The 17,017-nt window shown below is 34.0% G+C and overlaps 1 protein-coding gene across 1 annotated transcript in view; it reads right to left on the bottom strand.

The window, feature by feature from the left end:
• LRP1B (LDL receptor related protein 1B) overlaps positions 1-17,017 on the bottom strand; it is a 1,916,825-nt gene that overhangs the window by 341,790 nt on the left and 1,558,018 nt on the right. Inside the window, exons 42-43 of the mRNA XM_082690181.1 lie at positions 7,667-7,856; positions 3,981-4,185 (exon numbers count right to left, since the gene is read on the bottom strand). Coding sequence (XP_082546307.1) covers positions 3,981-4,185; positions 7,667-7,856 — 395 coding nt within the window. The remainder of the gene's footprint in view (positions 1-3,980; positions 4,186-7,666; positions 7,857-17,017) is intronic.

Consider the following 17,017-nt stretch of genomic DNA (forward strand, 5'->3'; position numbering starts at 1 on the left):
GATTGTATTTATAATAGAAAATTAACACATTTTCTCTGTCCTATGTTTTTAGGTAACAGAAAAATCTCTGCAGTATTCAGTGTGCATTTTACTAAATAAAAAATTGCTATTAGTTAAAATGTAACTCTGCAGAATTTATTTTTCTCAAAGACAGAATGAAGCAAAAGCTAGAGATTATATAACTTTGAAATCTTCATTGTATTATTTATATGGCCCTATGGTTTCAATAATTCAACTATCCACATGCGTATTTATTAAAAGCCAGATGAATGGGACACAGATTTGCTCCTTTGCAATGAAGATAAAGATAAGGAAATCTAGATGGATGTAAAAATGTAATAAAGTTTGAAATATTTTCCAAGTTTTTGGGCCAAATCAGATTTTCTTTTTTATGATAAAAGTAGAGGAAGAGTAACATGTAATTCTAAGTTTGAGACAAAATTGGTTAGTGTCATAACTTTTTTTTTTGTAAGATTTTATTTATTTATTTGACAGAGAGAGATCACAAGTAGGCATAGAGGCAGGCAGAGAGAGAGAGAGAGAGGAGGAAGCAGGCTCCCCACTCAGCAGAGAGCCCAATGTGGGACTCGATCCCAGGACCCTGAGATCATGACCTGAGCCGAAGGCAGCAGCTTAACCCACTGAGGTGGGTTAAGCCACCCAGGTGCCCTAAAATCATAACCTTTAAAGTAATGTTCTCCTCAAATTTGCCTCTCTACAGGACAGAAATATTTTTCCCCCATTTTATTGAAATATACTTGACATATAACATGTATAAGCTTAACGCGTACAACATGATGATTTGATATTGTATATACTGCAAAATGATTACCACAATAAGGTTTGTTAATACTTCCATAACCTCAGATAGTTAGAATTTGTGTGTGTGTGTGTGTGCGTGGTGGTGGTGTTGGTGAGAATATTTAAAATCTACTCTTTCAGAAATTTCAAATATACAATACAATACTGTTCACTATAGCCTGCCAGAAAGTATCCTTATTTAGACAAGGATGCAAAATGGAGAGTTGAAATGTTAACTAGGCATATATTTTTCTAAGTGTCAAAAGAAATCTTTTAAGTTATGTTAGAAATCTGATGACTGAACCACTTAGAGTAGCTATAATTGCCATACATAAAAGTATACTGTAGGGGTAAAAGCAGAGAAGGTATATAAAAAAGGAAATAAATTGAGGTGGATAAAACATTGCTATAAGGCACTATAGAAGCATTTTCTGTTTTAGTCCCTAGTAGAAAGTAGTACCACATCCAGGACAATGATTTTCCTGACTGACATTTTAAAAACATTATCCAATACCTTCATTTGGAGTTTCTTTGCTATATTCTTGGGCACACACTTTTGTACTATATTGTCATAATAATCTTGAAAGTTAGGTAGAGAATTTGCATAATATATTAGAAAACTAAAATTTATGAAGATTGAATGATTGGCCTTTATTTTTAATTTACTATTTTTTTTTTACTGATGATGGTTAATTTTCATCTAATAACTATCATTTTATTTCATTAAAAAGCATTTAATTTATTTACACTAAGGAAAAATGAATACCCATTTCTCCCACTCCCACCACCTCTTTTAACTACCAATGTGTTCTCTGGATCTATGAGCTGTTCGTTTACTTGTTTGTTTTTTATGATTCTACATCTAAAGGAGGTCATAAGATACTGGTTTTTTTCTAACTTATTTCACTTAGAATGCTTCAAGGTCTACCCATATGGTCACAAATGGCAAAATAAAATTCTTTTTTATGGTTGAATAATATCCCATTATATAAATATACTATATTTTCTTTAGTCATTTGGCTATTGATGGATACATGGATTGCTTCCACATTTCACTTATATATAATGCTGCAATCATCAGAGGACTGGATATATCTTTTCAAATGTTCATTTTTGTTTTCTTGGTTTCCTTAGAAGTGGAATGGCTGGATTATATGGTATTTTTGTTTTTAATTTTTTGAGAAACTTCCATACTGTTTTCCATAGTGGTGAAAATTTACATTTTCACCATTAGTCCACAGTGTTCCCTTTTCTCTACATCCTTGCCAACACTCATTTCTTATCCTTTTGATGCTAGCCATTCTAAAAGGTAAAAGGTAATACCTCTTTTTTAAAAGATTTTATTTATTTATTTATTTGGATCTTAAGAGAGAGAGCACAAGCAAAGGGGGCAGGGAGAAGCAGGGTCCCCACTGAGCAGGGAGCCCAATGTGGTTTTCAATCCAGGACCTGAGGGTCATGACCTGAGCCAAAGGCAGATGCTTAACTGACTGAGCCACCCAGGCACCTTGATCATTGTGGTTTTGATTTACATTTCCCTGATGAGTAATGTTGAGCATCTTTTCATGTGTCTGTTTACTATCTGGAAAAATGTTCATTCCATGCTTCTGCCCATTTTCAAATCAGACTGTTTACTTGTTTGTTTTTGGGGGGCGGGATTGGGTTTTTTTTGTTGTTGTTGGTGGTGGTGGGTTGCGGGGTTTTTTTTGTTTTGTTTTTGTTTTTTGCTGTTGAGTTGTGTGAGTTCTTTGTATATCTTGCTTATTACCTCCCATGGCTTTTAATTAGAAAAGATAGACCAAGATTTTCATCACAGCTATTGCCACAAACTAAACTCATCAGGTCTTAGCTCATTATTTCCATATTCCTTAAGCACTCAACTGTCCTATAATAGTACTATTCAAGGTAGTCACTCCACAATAAGATGAGGTACCTGTGCTAAAATGTAAATCAATGTATTTCTTCAAGAATTTTCTATCTCTCTCTGTTTTTGTCACACACACATATGCATATCTATATCTATGTGTAAAGATATAGACATAGACATATATGTATAAATACAATTAGTTGCCGAGAGATAATTATCTATTTCTATATCTATGATATATAAATATACAATGCATATTTATATAAATATAGACACATAATATATAGATGTGTCTATATATATATATATATATAAATATATTTGTAGGCATATATTCAATTGAATTAAATAGTATGCTTAATGATATAGACTAGGCATTAACAAATTAGGGACTGCTAGTTGATCGCCTGTTTCTGTAAATCAAATTTTACTGAAATGCTGTCATACCCATTCATTTACGTACTCCCTATAAGGGAATAAGCACTATAAGGCATTGCAGGTGTGATAGAGACAATATGGCCCATAAAGTTTCAAAGACTTACTATGTGACCCTTTAGGAAATGCAGTGGAGGAGTGAAGAGCCTCAGGATCACTTTGTCATTCAGGCATGCACTGGGCTGGTGGTGCAAGAGCAAAGATTTCCCCAGGTGCATTACCACCCAGATCTTAACCTCCTGATCTCTGAGCTTTCCCAGTTGCTAAGGACTGATGTTCTCATAAGATAAGTGGTGCACACAGGACTTTTACTATTCTATAAGCCCTAAATACCTGCTGTAAAGGTTCTACAGGGGCAGCATAAAGACTGTTGCATTAACATTTTATGAGGAGCCCACAGAAAAGAAAGAATATGCATGACCCTGAAAGAATTCCCATTCTTCTCTCTTCAAAGCTTTTTAGGATGCTTTGAGAACCCAAACACAGACAGAGGCTTATTTTCTTCTTTTCCAATGTTCTTTTATCCCAGGGCAGCAAATCAGTTTCATTTCACATTTAAAAATATATAAATAACAATGAAACTTATGCAAATCACTCTAACAATTCCAGTTCAACTAATAATTAGGAAAAACTCAGTTACTGTTTCTCCAGAATAAAGTCTGTAAGAGTTAGACTGTCTCTTTGGTACCGAATGCACTTGAACAAATTTTTCAAAATATTATCCTGTTTTCTTTTTCACTTTATATTCAATTGGATTGGTTCAAACAATTACATATTTTGAAATCCCTTTATATACATATTTTAGACAAGTACAAAGCATATTTTTTAAAAGTATGATTGTTTAAATCTATAATCAAGAAATTCTCAGTCAACTTACATGTCTCTGGGATCCATCATATTCACATCTTTCAATTTTTCCCAGGCTGCCATCTGAGAAATATAGCTTCTCTGCACGGTGGTCAATAGTGAGACCATTTGGAGTGAGTATGTCTGTACTGACCACCACTTGAGCGTTTTTCCCAGTCAGGGTAGATCTCATGATACTTGGATGCTGTTCATTCCAGTTGGTCCAAAACATTAAACTAATTAAAATGAAAATTATGATAATAAATTAAAGTTTTCATTAACAACAGAAACAGTAGAAACATAGCTATGTCGAGCTTTAAAGAGAAAAAATTAAATTTAATTGTCTCATATTTGATGACCCTTAAGCAAGTCTAGGTAATAAGTGGAGATATGTATATTCTACATGCATGTATTTTTTTCTCAGTTCCTTAAATAAAACCTAGAAACAATTTCTGAAAAACACTTGTTTTGTACATTCTCTCAAATAATTTAATTGAGTCAATTTGATGTATAGCGATAATTTATTTTAATCATGGATGAAACAGTTATCTCTTTCTTTAATTGGCAAATATCTAAATCTCCTTCTCTTTCCTGGTTTGCTTTTTAAATTTTGCATTCTCCTTTGCATATGTTTTAGAGAAATACAATTAATAAACTCCTATATTTCTTTAATTTCTTTTTTTCTCTCTTTGTCAGTTTGATATTTTTATAAATGACAATGTTGCTTTTGGAATTCCAAGGCTACCCTCAACTTCCTATAAATATTATCTATTACATACAGATTTGATAGAATGCTTTATTTTTTTTAAAGATTTTATTTATTTATTTGACAGAGAGAGATCACAAGTAGATGGAGAGGCAGGCAGAGAGAGAGAGAGAGAAAGAGAGGGAAGCAGGCTCCCTGCTGAGCAGAGAGCCCGATGTGGGACTCGGTCCCAGGACCCTGAGACCATGACCTGTGCCGAAGGCAGCAGCTTTAACCCACTGAGCCACCCAGGCACCCTTATAGAATGTTTTAAATAGTGTTTGTTAACCTGTTCTTTGGGGAAGACTTTACAAGTCACTGGAAAAATAGAGCCTGTAGAGTTCCAGTTTCTCATCCCCATTTTTACCAAAACAACTCTTCTTTCTCTTCTTTTATCTATAGGACTGTCCCTAAGAGTTTACTTGAAGACTGGTTGTTGCTGCTAAGAATGTAATAAGGGAAGGAAGGAAGGAAGGTAGGAAGGAAGGAAGGAGGGAAAAAGGAGGAAGGGAAGAATGGAGGAAGAGAGAGAGGCTGACAGGCAGGCTATTCTACATATTTGAAGAAAATGTTTAATATATGTTGACAAAGAAAGATTATATGAAATAATATTTCATATTTATAGCAAGATTATATATACCATTCCTATGTATAATCATTTAAAGTTCATATAAAATTATAACCAACATTTATAACTGAACGATATTCAAGTCACAACAAAAATCTTCCTATTTGCTAGTTTAAAATATAACCCCCACCAAGAAGAGCTGGGTCAACTATGCTCTTTGTTAAAATGTTTCATAGCCTTTTCATCTGTCCTATGGAATATGAAAGTTTTCTAAGTGAGCAAGTGTCAAAAATATGTTGTCCTCTAAATGAGTAGATTTGCAAAAACAAATGGCATTCCAGTTTCTTAAATGGCACTGTAGTTTTATCCATACACTCTGAATTTTCAAAGAAAAATAGTTAAATCATTTTAAAAGTTATCCATATAATACAAAGTATTAAGCACACTTACCTGCCGTATTTTCCTCAATTATTGGTTTTAGAATAACAGAATTTCTGAAGGTATTAATATTCTTTTAATTTCATCTTTCATTTCATAAATAAGAAAATGGAGGTCAGAGAGCTTGAGAATTAAAATTATAGTAACTGGGGGCACCTGGGTGGCTCAGGTGGGTTAAAACCTCTGCCTTCAGGTCAGGTCATGATCCCAGAGTCCTGGAATCGAGCATCACATCGAGCTCTCTGCTTAGCAGGGAGCCTGCTTCCCTTCCTCTCTTTGGCCATGCCTCTCTGCCCACTTATGATCTCTACTGTCAAGTAAATAAATAAAATCTTTAAAAAGAATAAAAATAAAATAAAATTATAGTAACTAAACCAAGTTTTAAACTCAAATGGTTTTTTTACCTAGAATTTAAAATTTAATTTTAAAATTTCTGTTAACCAACTGACATGCATTTTCAAAAGTGATTTGAATGTGTCATTGATACGCATAGTAAAAAAAATACTTTACATTTTAGTTACATGTAATTTTCAGTTAAAACATTTCAGTGTGTTTAATTCTAATTTACAGTTCACTATATGTAAGATGAAGTGCAATTTTAGCTTATGTAATACATATTATAGGATAAAGCACTTATCAGTTAACTAGTTAACTAGTTTTAACTTATCAGTTAAAACTAACCATATATAATATTATCAATTATCACCCTTGGGTTTATTTCAAAATTATCGTAGAAATTCCTTTAATTGCAGAACACTTATTATTGTCCTCAGAGTCTCCTGGTGAAACTTCAAGATCAATGCACTTGATTCAACAACAAGCTGTAATGTAGTTGGTCTGTTGTATGAGAGGAACCATCTCTGCCCAGGCATCTGAGCACCTGTGTCCATCTGAGCTAGGTCACCAGAGCTGTGTGAGGAATCAACTTTCTCTCAACCTTGAGTCTTCGCTTATAAGATGGAGGTGTTAAATGAATTAAATATAATCTCATTTCTAGCTCTTAAGAATGTCTAGATTTAGTTAGTCATATATTGACTAATTTACACACACGCCTTAAGTGGTCAGGGTGAGCGTTTATCAATATATTTTTTTTATTCTTCATTTTTTTTTTTTGCCACATCTAAAAAGAGTTCTTCTAATTCTATGTGGTAAAAGCCAGATTTGTCTGATTGTTGTTTATTTGATTAATTTAAGAACAAAAGGACTTTCCAGTGGTTAACAAATATTCTTATCATATTATATGGAAGTGGAATTTCATAAATATCTTTTTTTCTGCCTAACCCAAGCTTCATTATTCTTTTTTTTCATACAATTGCTTCCTTATGGCATCCACACCAAACATGAATATTTTTCTAATATTTTTATTACTCTATAGCCTGAGTTCCAAACTCCATACTCCATAGTCCTGAGCATTTCTTCTTGTCACAAACTCTTTGTAATTATTATTATAAATGCCTGTACAATATATCTTCAAATATATGGACAATTTAGACTATTTTCAAGTCTTTTGAAAATATAGCTTTACACAAAGAGTTACTGTTTTCTCTGTATTTCAACTGGAGAGATTCCCAGTTGCTAAAATTACTTAATTAGATTATAGAAATGTCTCTTGGTTTTCAATACATGTTAACAGTTTTCTTCAGATTTATCATTTCAATCAGCTATGCATTAATGTCTTCTTCTTATACCTTTTCCAGCATGGTATTGTTTCTATTTTCCCTTTCATCATTTAAATTTAAATTTAAAGATTTTCCTGGAATTCTCACAGAGTTAATACCTTGCATTTCACAAGTCTGGATTCTAAGTATTCACATTTATAATGCTCATTTAAAAAAATAATGTTATGAATCAGGAAAGGAGAACTTCAAAGAACACCTGTGCCTTAAAAGGTAATTCTTTTTAAAATTAACATAACTTTGATGACATTTGACTTCTAATGAAGAAATAATAATTCACTGTTTCTTACTTTTGGCATTCATCCAGGGCTAGCACATGTGGGTGGTCATCCTCTGACATGGTAATGACTGCTTCCCTGTCAAATGCTCCTGGTCGCGTCTGGTCCACTGTGTGTCTGGTGATGGATGAAGTAGTCGAGCTGGTCCAGTACAGTGTATCCCAAGCCCTGTGATAGGCAAGTCCTTCAACAGAGCCCACATCTGATGGAAAAAAGAAAATAATAAATTTACACTTTTATCTACAAAAGAGAGTTTCTGGATAGAAAAGACATTTAAGATACATTCATATATCTGCATGTTATTTTAACAATAATTTCTTCACAAATTCTCCAGAATAAAAACATAATAATTTTGATGCCTACAATTGATAACTGATTATACACAGCAAAACTGAGTTATGAACTGGTATATTTGTCACAAGAGCAATTTTTACAAAATCATGTCATTAAAGTCTGAATCGTCCCACCACCCCCTCAAGAAAAAAGCCCTCAATTAAGGAATTGATTTTTATTTAAGAAAATGGTGTCTCTTTTGTTCATGTCTTAATCATTAATTTTCAAAAAGTATCTACTGTGCAATAATTTACAGATGCTTTTGAAAATCATATGTTGAGGTTCCCACTGAGGTATAATCATAATGAATTTTATCCTGATACTATATCTGAAGATGTCAAGGAAAAGTAAACACATCAAAAACTACGACAGTATTGAAAAGCCAAATCCAACACCATACTTCCATTAAACAATGGTAGAGAATGTTTTAATAAGTAACTGTAGTAAGTTCTTTGATTCTATTCAAATAATGTGATATAAAAGTAAAAGAAATGAAATTAATTACCAGCTAACATATACTTTAAGTGTTTGTCAGAAAAGATAAATGGTAGTACACAGACTCCAGTACATAAAAGTGACAATGTGAAAAAGAGTAATTATTTCTTAAATTGTGTTCCCAATTACTAGGATAACGCAAGATAGCTGTGTTATTTTTCAGAGGAGTTTTGAGTACCTTTTTTAGTATAACCAAATTATTATAGTTTTTCCTTTGCGTTGTTTGTTTTCCTCAGAGTTATTACTCTTAGCATGTTTAATTTCAGGAAGAATATATATAGCTCTGGCAATCAGGCTAAGAAATTAACATTGTAACAAGCAGAGCTTTTCAAATGTATTTCTCTCAAGGAAACTCTAAAAGGAATTATTCAGCGCTTCTAAAGTTAGGTATATAGAGAGGGTTATTTTCAGGTTTAAGATGGGTAAATATTTAGTTTGATGGTTAACAGAAATTAGTGACAGTGCAAAACAATATAAAAGTCTTTTGAACTGGATATCTTTAACGTGATTAAGTTTTGTCAGTTTTTTTCTATACACAACAGAGAAAAATCTACTAACAATGCAATTATTAGCTACCATCTATTGGGCACTGTCTTTCTCCTAGGAATGGTACTATTTTGCATGCAATACTTTATCTGTAAAGCTTTGTGGTGGTATTTGTTTTATTGCTCTTCTTTTCCTAAAAAGGAAACTGAAACCCATGGTCACAGGACTGATAGAGTTAAAGTACGATTTTAGGTTAATCTGCCTCCAAAAGCCTATATTCTTTGGCACTACCATTTAGAGAAGGGTTTGTAGCCCCTATCACCAATTCTCAATCTACACAAAGCTAGAATCAAACAAATGACTCATTAGTTTCAACTTGTCTGACTCTACATGAATTGTGTAACCAGTAATTTACTGTGAGTGGCCTCCTTTCACATTCAACAAAACAATTTACCAGAAATTAATGCGGGTGATTAGTATGGAAACTTAGACCAGAGATGATGGGGAAAAAATTATTAAACACAATCACAATAAAATCTGTAAAACTCTTTTTATGTGGATCATATTGTGTTCTTACTTGAGGTGAGGAGGTAGGAGATAGAAAATGGTCAAAGGTATTTCAATTATTAATTAAAAAAAATCATCCCTTCCACTGTATTTTTTGCACTTTCATACCATGTTAGAAATGAAGCTTTCTCTATTAGTAGTGTAAGCATCATTATGCTCTTTCACTATTCACAGAGTGAGAAATGGCATAGCTATGAAAAAATTCATGTAGATCACAATCACTCATCTACCCTTATTCTGTATCTCCCGCCTCTTTTGACAGATCTTCATGGCCACATTTTCCCTGCTACATCAGGAGAAAACACTTGTTATCACCACTGAGATGAAGCAGACTCCCTTTTACCATGGCTGATTTAGGTCTAGGTTTACTAGAGTACATCATACACCTCACTGTCCAGGTACAATCTCTTTTGTTTTATTTTTGTAATAAATGACAACCTGACTGTATACTTAATCATAATCTGGTGCTACACTTTAAAGTATTTCAGTAATACACTTTTTCTCAAAAAGATATCTAATTCTTTATATAAATTTCACTTGTTATGAATGAATAGCTAATTAAAGACATGTAAAATTAAAAATCATGAAAAATATTTTAGTTGAGGCAACATTAAGACATTCATATCATTTTTATGATTATTTCACACAATGTCAGATTGTGTGTGTGTGTGTGTGTGTGTGTGTGTGTATGCTCAAACATTAAGGTTCCTGAATCAGTTGAACAGGTAAAATAAGAACTTTTGAGTTACTGGTCCTAGGAGATAATTATGCAGTTTGAAAATTAAAGTAAAATGCTTATCTATCCAGTCAACCACTCCTAAAATATTAAACAGAATTAAACATCCTTCATAATTCAAGAATGTAAAATGGGCATAATTTAAATAAATAAATAAACAAATAAATGTGTTATTTTTTTCAACTCCGTCCTTTTTACCTCAGTAAAATAATTATATTGAAAGTGTGATGCATTACCAAGTAAAAATACTACAACTTCATTCCATGCACTTATTTAAGAAAGAGAGAGAGAGAGAGGTCCTTTCCCTCCATCCTCCTTTGAACTGGGAATTAGGTTTGGTTAAGCATGAATGAGGTCCTGAAGTGTTTTTGTAGAGGTAAGAAGAGGAGGTCAGCTCATTAAAAAATACAAGGCAGGCAAATAACTCAGAACCACGGCTCTAGTTAATTTCCTGGAATTTAATTTCCACAGAACTGGACAAGGAAATTGATCCTACCAGCCTGACACACTGACAGGAACAACAACAACTCAGACAGCTACCCAGAAGACTTCCTAGAGAACACACCCTTCATCTCATCACCACTGAAAAAGGTACAACAGCTCCTTCTTGGCTTTACAATGTTCAGGAGAAGAGCTTACAAAATGGGAAAGGCAATGAAGATGTTCTAGGGAGGGAGCTACAAGTACAAAACATGGCCATTCACCTGGCTGGAACAGCAGTCGCATATTAAATCCTACAGCAAAATTAACAGGGTATTTGCTTTAACTGCAAAACATCATAATGGCCTCTCCTCTCGAAAGTATCCTATTTTCTTACTCTTGGTTTATTTACTAAAGCAATGAAGTTATCAGAAGGTTTGTTGTTTAAAACTATATAGTAGTATAAAGCATCCTAATTTTGTCTATAGGATCTAAAGACAGGGAGGTAGGCTCAATTTTCAACCCAGGTACTAATGAGGGTATACAAATGGTTGATAAAACATAAAACATGTCTGATATTATCAGCCATCACAGAAATGGAAATCAAAGTCATACATCACATCCATTATGATGACTGTAATTTAAAAAGATAATAAGTTTTAGCAAAGAAGTGGAACACTCATATATTGCTGGTGGGAATATAAAATAGTGCAGCTGTTTTAGAAAAGAGTCTGGCAGGTTTTCAAAATTTTAAATATATAATTACCACTTGACAGAGCAAGTCCACTGGTAGGTCCATACCCAAAAGAAATGAAAATGTATATCCACATGGATACACATGTTCATTGCAGTTTTATTCATAATAGCCAAAAGCAGAAATAGCTCAAATATCAACCAGCTGGTGAATGGATGAATGAATTGTGGTACATCTATACAATGGAATATGTTTTAGTCGTAAAAAAGAATGAAGTACTGATAATAAGCTAAAACATGGATGAACCACGAAAATGGTGTACTAAGTGAAAGAAGCCAGTCACATTAGACTACTTATTCTATAATTTCCTTTACAAGAAATCTTTAAAGGCATAAAATAGATTAGTGGTTATCTGGTTAGGGAGCCAGAGGTGGGAGAATAAAAAAGTAACAGAACCGGTATGAGCTTTTCTGGGGGGAGTGAGATGAGGAAAATATTGTCAAATTAATTATCATTATGGTTACACAACTATGAAAATACTAACAGACACATTAAATGGGCAAAATGGTCTATGAATGATGAAAGTAAATCTGGAGCTCTTTTGAAGGCAATGTACGAAATAATATGAGTATAAGCATCAATAAATGGGGTACAATTGGGGCTCCTGGGTGGCTCACTGGGTTAAAGCCTCTGCCTTCAGCTCAGGTCATGATCTCAGGGTCCTGGGATTGAGCCCCATGTTGGGCTCTCTGCTCGGCGGGGAGCCTGCTTCCCCCTTTCCTCTGCCTGCCTCTCTGCCTGCTTGTGATCTCTCTCTCTGTCAAATAATGAATAAAATCTTTAAATAAATAAATAAATAAATAAATAAATAAATAAATAAATGGGGTACAATTTAAGTTCTAATTTGTAAGTACTTATATTTTTTTTATGAGTCTAGCCACAGGGTTGCTGGACATAGTGTACATGTCAGTGGACAAAAATGGATATGGTTTAATTGTTAGCCAGTGAGGATACTGTAGGATATTAAAACTCCTGCTAGTTTCTCTTGAGTCTACCTTACCAAAATGCTTTAGAAATGACTAACAACGTGGGTAATTTTCCCTTCTCTAACTATTCAATTGGAGAACTGATTTTAATAGATTTCAATGTAGATCACTTACTATAAATTAGACTACCACCTTCTGGTTTGAAGACATTTTTTATTTCCACATTGATGAATACAATAAAATGACTAAAATACCTTTCAGATATAGGCTTTCATTTTTATTTCCTCAGTATGTAAGGCCATTAACAAATCACATACCAAAACTGATAAGAACTGGTAGAGGGTATTCACCAGGGTATGATCTGTAATTTTTGACATTCATTCAGATTGGGGATGGCCCACCATAGGCTGCCAAATATTTGGAATGTCAACCTTGATCACACCTAAACTATAGCAATAGATTTTATCTGTACACTTTGCCCTGCATCTTTATATTCTCAAATTCTTTAGAGCTGAAAAAAAATTTTTTTACTAGTCTAACTTATCAAAAACTAAAAAAAAAAAAAATCAAAAGCTATATAATAGTCTACAGATTGAAAGAAGGGACAATTATACTGAGAAAAAAAAATGTGTATATATTTTTGTGACTAAGTACCTGGAAAACAAAGGATTTGCTGAAAAACTATTAAGAGTTCAGTAGTATGGCAAGTGTTAAACTAATGAAATTAATAGCCTATTATGTACAAAAATAACTAGTAGATATATAATAGAAAGAAGATGCCAATCCAACTAGTTATTTATGCTGTAGTTCCAGTCAATGAACATACATACCTATACCACTGCTCATGCTTGACCACCTGAATCTGACCCTTCTTGTGCCCAAGTATTGCAATAAAGTTATCCTTCAAGAATGTGGATATTGAACCTCAGGCCCTCATCCCTTTTGAGACAACCTACTCAAAGAGTTTGAATGGGTAATTGCTTTATATTACTCTTTTGTCCTCATTATCCTACTTAACTAAAACACTTTTTTCTTTCCAAAAGCAAACTTGTTCACAGTCAAGCAATCTGTCTTTAACAAAGACAAGCGTTCACTATTATCCCAAAAGTGGTTTTAATTCCCTGGAACCAGAGTACCTCAAATATTTCCAAGTTAGAAGACAGTATTTGCTTTACATTGCACAACAAACAGTGCTATTTACTTAGGTTTGCCAGAAAAAAAAAAGGAACAATTTGCCCTAAGGGAATATTGAAGCAAATTGAAACAGCTTGAAGCTTTTAGGTGACAGTGGTTTTTTTTGTTTAGTTTAGTGTTGTTTTTCTCTTAATTTTACTTGTGAGTGTGTGTGTATGTGTGTGTGTGTGTGTATCTGTTTTCAGCTTTAAAACCTTTAAAGATCCTAGTTTCTGCCTGAACTTATGACTCAGTTGAAAATTTTATAAATTCAGCTCTGTCTCAACAAATGCCTTTATCTTGTTTCACCACTAATGGAAGCAAAGAAATATAAGCCATGAAAAAATTGAGCATATGGTTAATTACAGTTGTGTTGTTCCTTTAGGAGTAACTGGAGATAAGTCCTGACTCAAGTAAGATTAAAATAACATTGGAATGCCTAGGGCTTCCAGGAAAAACATAGACTCCAAGGTTTCTAAAACACTCAAGTATGTCATACTTCACCCTCCAGGGAAAGGCTGGGACACCTTCTATGTACAGGCTTTCTTTGAGAAATATAATTAGCGAATCACTTGAAACCCATCCTCATTTTCTTTGTGAGACTGCAGTAAATCCTCAGGCCAAAGTCATGAACTGAAATATTCTTGAGAAGCAGGTGTTTTTGCCCATTTTCAGGTATCTGGATAAAATTAAACATTTTCCTCACTCAATTCATACAATACAAAATGATCTCAATAGCAATTCCTTTATAAACAGAACAGACAATAAGTTCTTAGTATCCTATATAGAAAGGGAAGGCCTTCTTATCCAGACTACAGCCCAGCTTCTCAAGATCCATCATTTAGATTCCTGTTCCCTAGATGTAAGGCCACCTATTCATTGCTTAAATATGTCTTGTAAATAATATCCTCAAGAGAATAATTTGCTAATTTATAAGTGATTAATGTTTTACTATGTTTCATTTTATTCTATCATTTTTAAGGGTCCATAAAGTATGGTCATTTTTTATGCAGAAGAAAAGATGAGAAACAACTTCAGATTCCTCAAAAAATTGAAAATAGAGCTACCCAATGACCCTGCAATTGCACTACTGGGTATTCCACAGATACAGATGTAGTGAAAAGAAGGGCCATCTCTACCCCAATTCATAGCAGCAAAGGCCACAATCACCAAACTGTGGAAAGAGCCAAGATGCCCTTCAAAAGACAAATGGATAAAGAATATGTGGTCCATATATACAATAGAATATTACTCAGCCATCAGAAAGGACGAATAACCATATTTTTTATCAACAGGGATGGGACTAGAAGAGATTATGCTGAGTGAAATAAGTCTAGCAGAGAAAGTCAATTATCATATGGTTTCACTTACTTGTGGAACATAAGGAATAACAGGGAGGATATTAGGAGAAGGAAAGGAAAAGTGAATTGGGGGAAACTGGAAGGGGAGACAAACCATGAGCAACTGTGGACTCAGAGAAACAAACTGAGAGTTTTAGAGGGGAGGGGTATGGGAGGATGGGTAGAAGCCTGGTGGCAGGTATTAAGGAGGGCATATATTCCATGGAGCACTGGGAGTGGCACATAAACAATGAATATTGGAACACTGAAAAAATACAATAAAATAAATTTTAAAAAAAACTTCAAAAACACAGTCTTGAGAAAGGAGTAGAAATGAGGGCTTTGGGTACGTATATATAGTACAAGTATACATGGTCCTTAACAGAAATGTAGCATTATATCCAGCTTGTGAGATGTTTTTTAGTGATAAATTATTACTTTCATGAAAAGTGTATGCTGTACATGTCAATTATACATTTTTAGTTAGATAATAAATGTGGTACATAGAATTAATTGGACAGAATATATACATGTAGCTTCTGGTAATCTTAGGGCCTTTTAAACTGAATTCGGTCAAGAGCAATTATGATGTTGACTGCGGCATCAGAAGCATAGCACCTTATTTAGCCATTACTGTACGTATTTCTCCTCCTTCTCCTTTTCTTCCTCCTCCTCCTCTTTCTCTTCTTTTACTTCTTCCTCCTCCACTCACCTTCCTCTGTCTCTTCCCCCTTCATTTCTTTTTCCTTCTTTCAGCTCTGCCTTTCCTTCTTCAGGTATCTGATCTAACATTACTGAAAACCATACTTATTCTACATCACTTTGCCCCTGATTCAGAGTCTCACTTCTTCAGTGTTCTCCCATGTTCCACAACCATTATTTCCTGCCTGATTCTGCCTTCCATCTATTTTTCATTTGCTTGTTTGTTTTTAAATAACCCTTTATTTGGTGATTTCAGATCCTGACTTCTCTCTGGCTTGAATCCATGTCATCCCTTCTATGCCATTCTGATCCACAGCAAAATTATCTGTTTTGGCTTCTTTGCTCCCTCTTATTGATGGATTTCTGTGGAGTAGAGTGGAGTGGAGGAAATATTATTCCAGACACCCTTTTGTTGCTCTGCCAGCTCTTGGCTTTTTAATGCTATTGTATCAAGTGACTGGTCTTAAACATATGAGATTCAGTGCAAGCTAACTTCCATATACTGATGTTAAATTTGTTTCTTTACATAATGTATGTAAGTAAGTTGATACAATATCTATGTTTTAAGCTATATAGAAATAATAAAATTGAATAATTCTTTCCCAAGTCACTATAATACTTAGAACAAATATGTCTAAGTAATAAATGATATATTTTTTTAATTTTTTATAAACATATATTTTTATCCCCAGGGGTACAGGTCTGTGAATTGCCAGGTTTACACACTTCACAGCACTCACCAAAGCACATACCCTCCCCAATGTCCATAAACACACCCCCTTCTCCCAACCCCCCTCCCCCCAGCAACCCTCAGTTTGTTTTGTGAGATTAAGAGTCACTTATGGTTTGTCTCCTTCCCAATCCGATCTTGTTTCATTTATTCTTCTCCTACCCACTTAAGCCCCCATGTTGCATCACCACTTCCTCATATCAGGGAGATCATATGATAGTTGTCTTTCTCTGCTTATTTCACTAAGCATGATATGCTCTAGTTCCATCCATGTTGTCGCAAATGGCAAGATTCCATTTCTTTTGATGGCTGCATAGTATTCCATTGTGTATATATACCACATCTTCTTGATCCATTCATCTGTTGATGGACATCTAGGTTCTTTCCATAGTTTGGAATAAATGATATTTTAACGGCTTTAGAAAATCAAGAATAACAGTAAGTGATCTTGATTTTTAGATTCCAATTCCTTTTTCCTTTTAAGAGCTTTTCACAATGGGTGGCTCAGTTGGTTAAGTGTCTGACTCTTGATTTTGGTTCAGGTCAAGATCTCATGGGTCCTTAGATTGAGCCCTGCTCTGAGGCTCCACACTCAGTAGGGAGTCTGCTTGAAGTTTCTCTACCTCTACCCCTCCTCCCCACTTGCATGCATATGCTCTCTCTCAAAAAAAAAAAAAAAAAAAAAAAAAACTAAAAGCTTT

The sequence above is a fragment of the Mustela nivalis genome (assembly GCF_964662115.1).
Source record: "Mustela nivalis genome assembly, chromosome: 11".
In the NCBI taxonomy this organism is placed as follows: Eukaryota; Metazoa; Chordata; class Mammalia; order Carnivora; family Mustelidae; genus Mustela; species Mustela nivalis.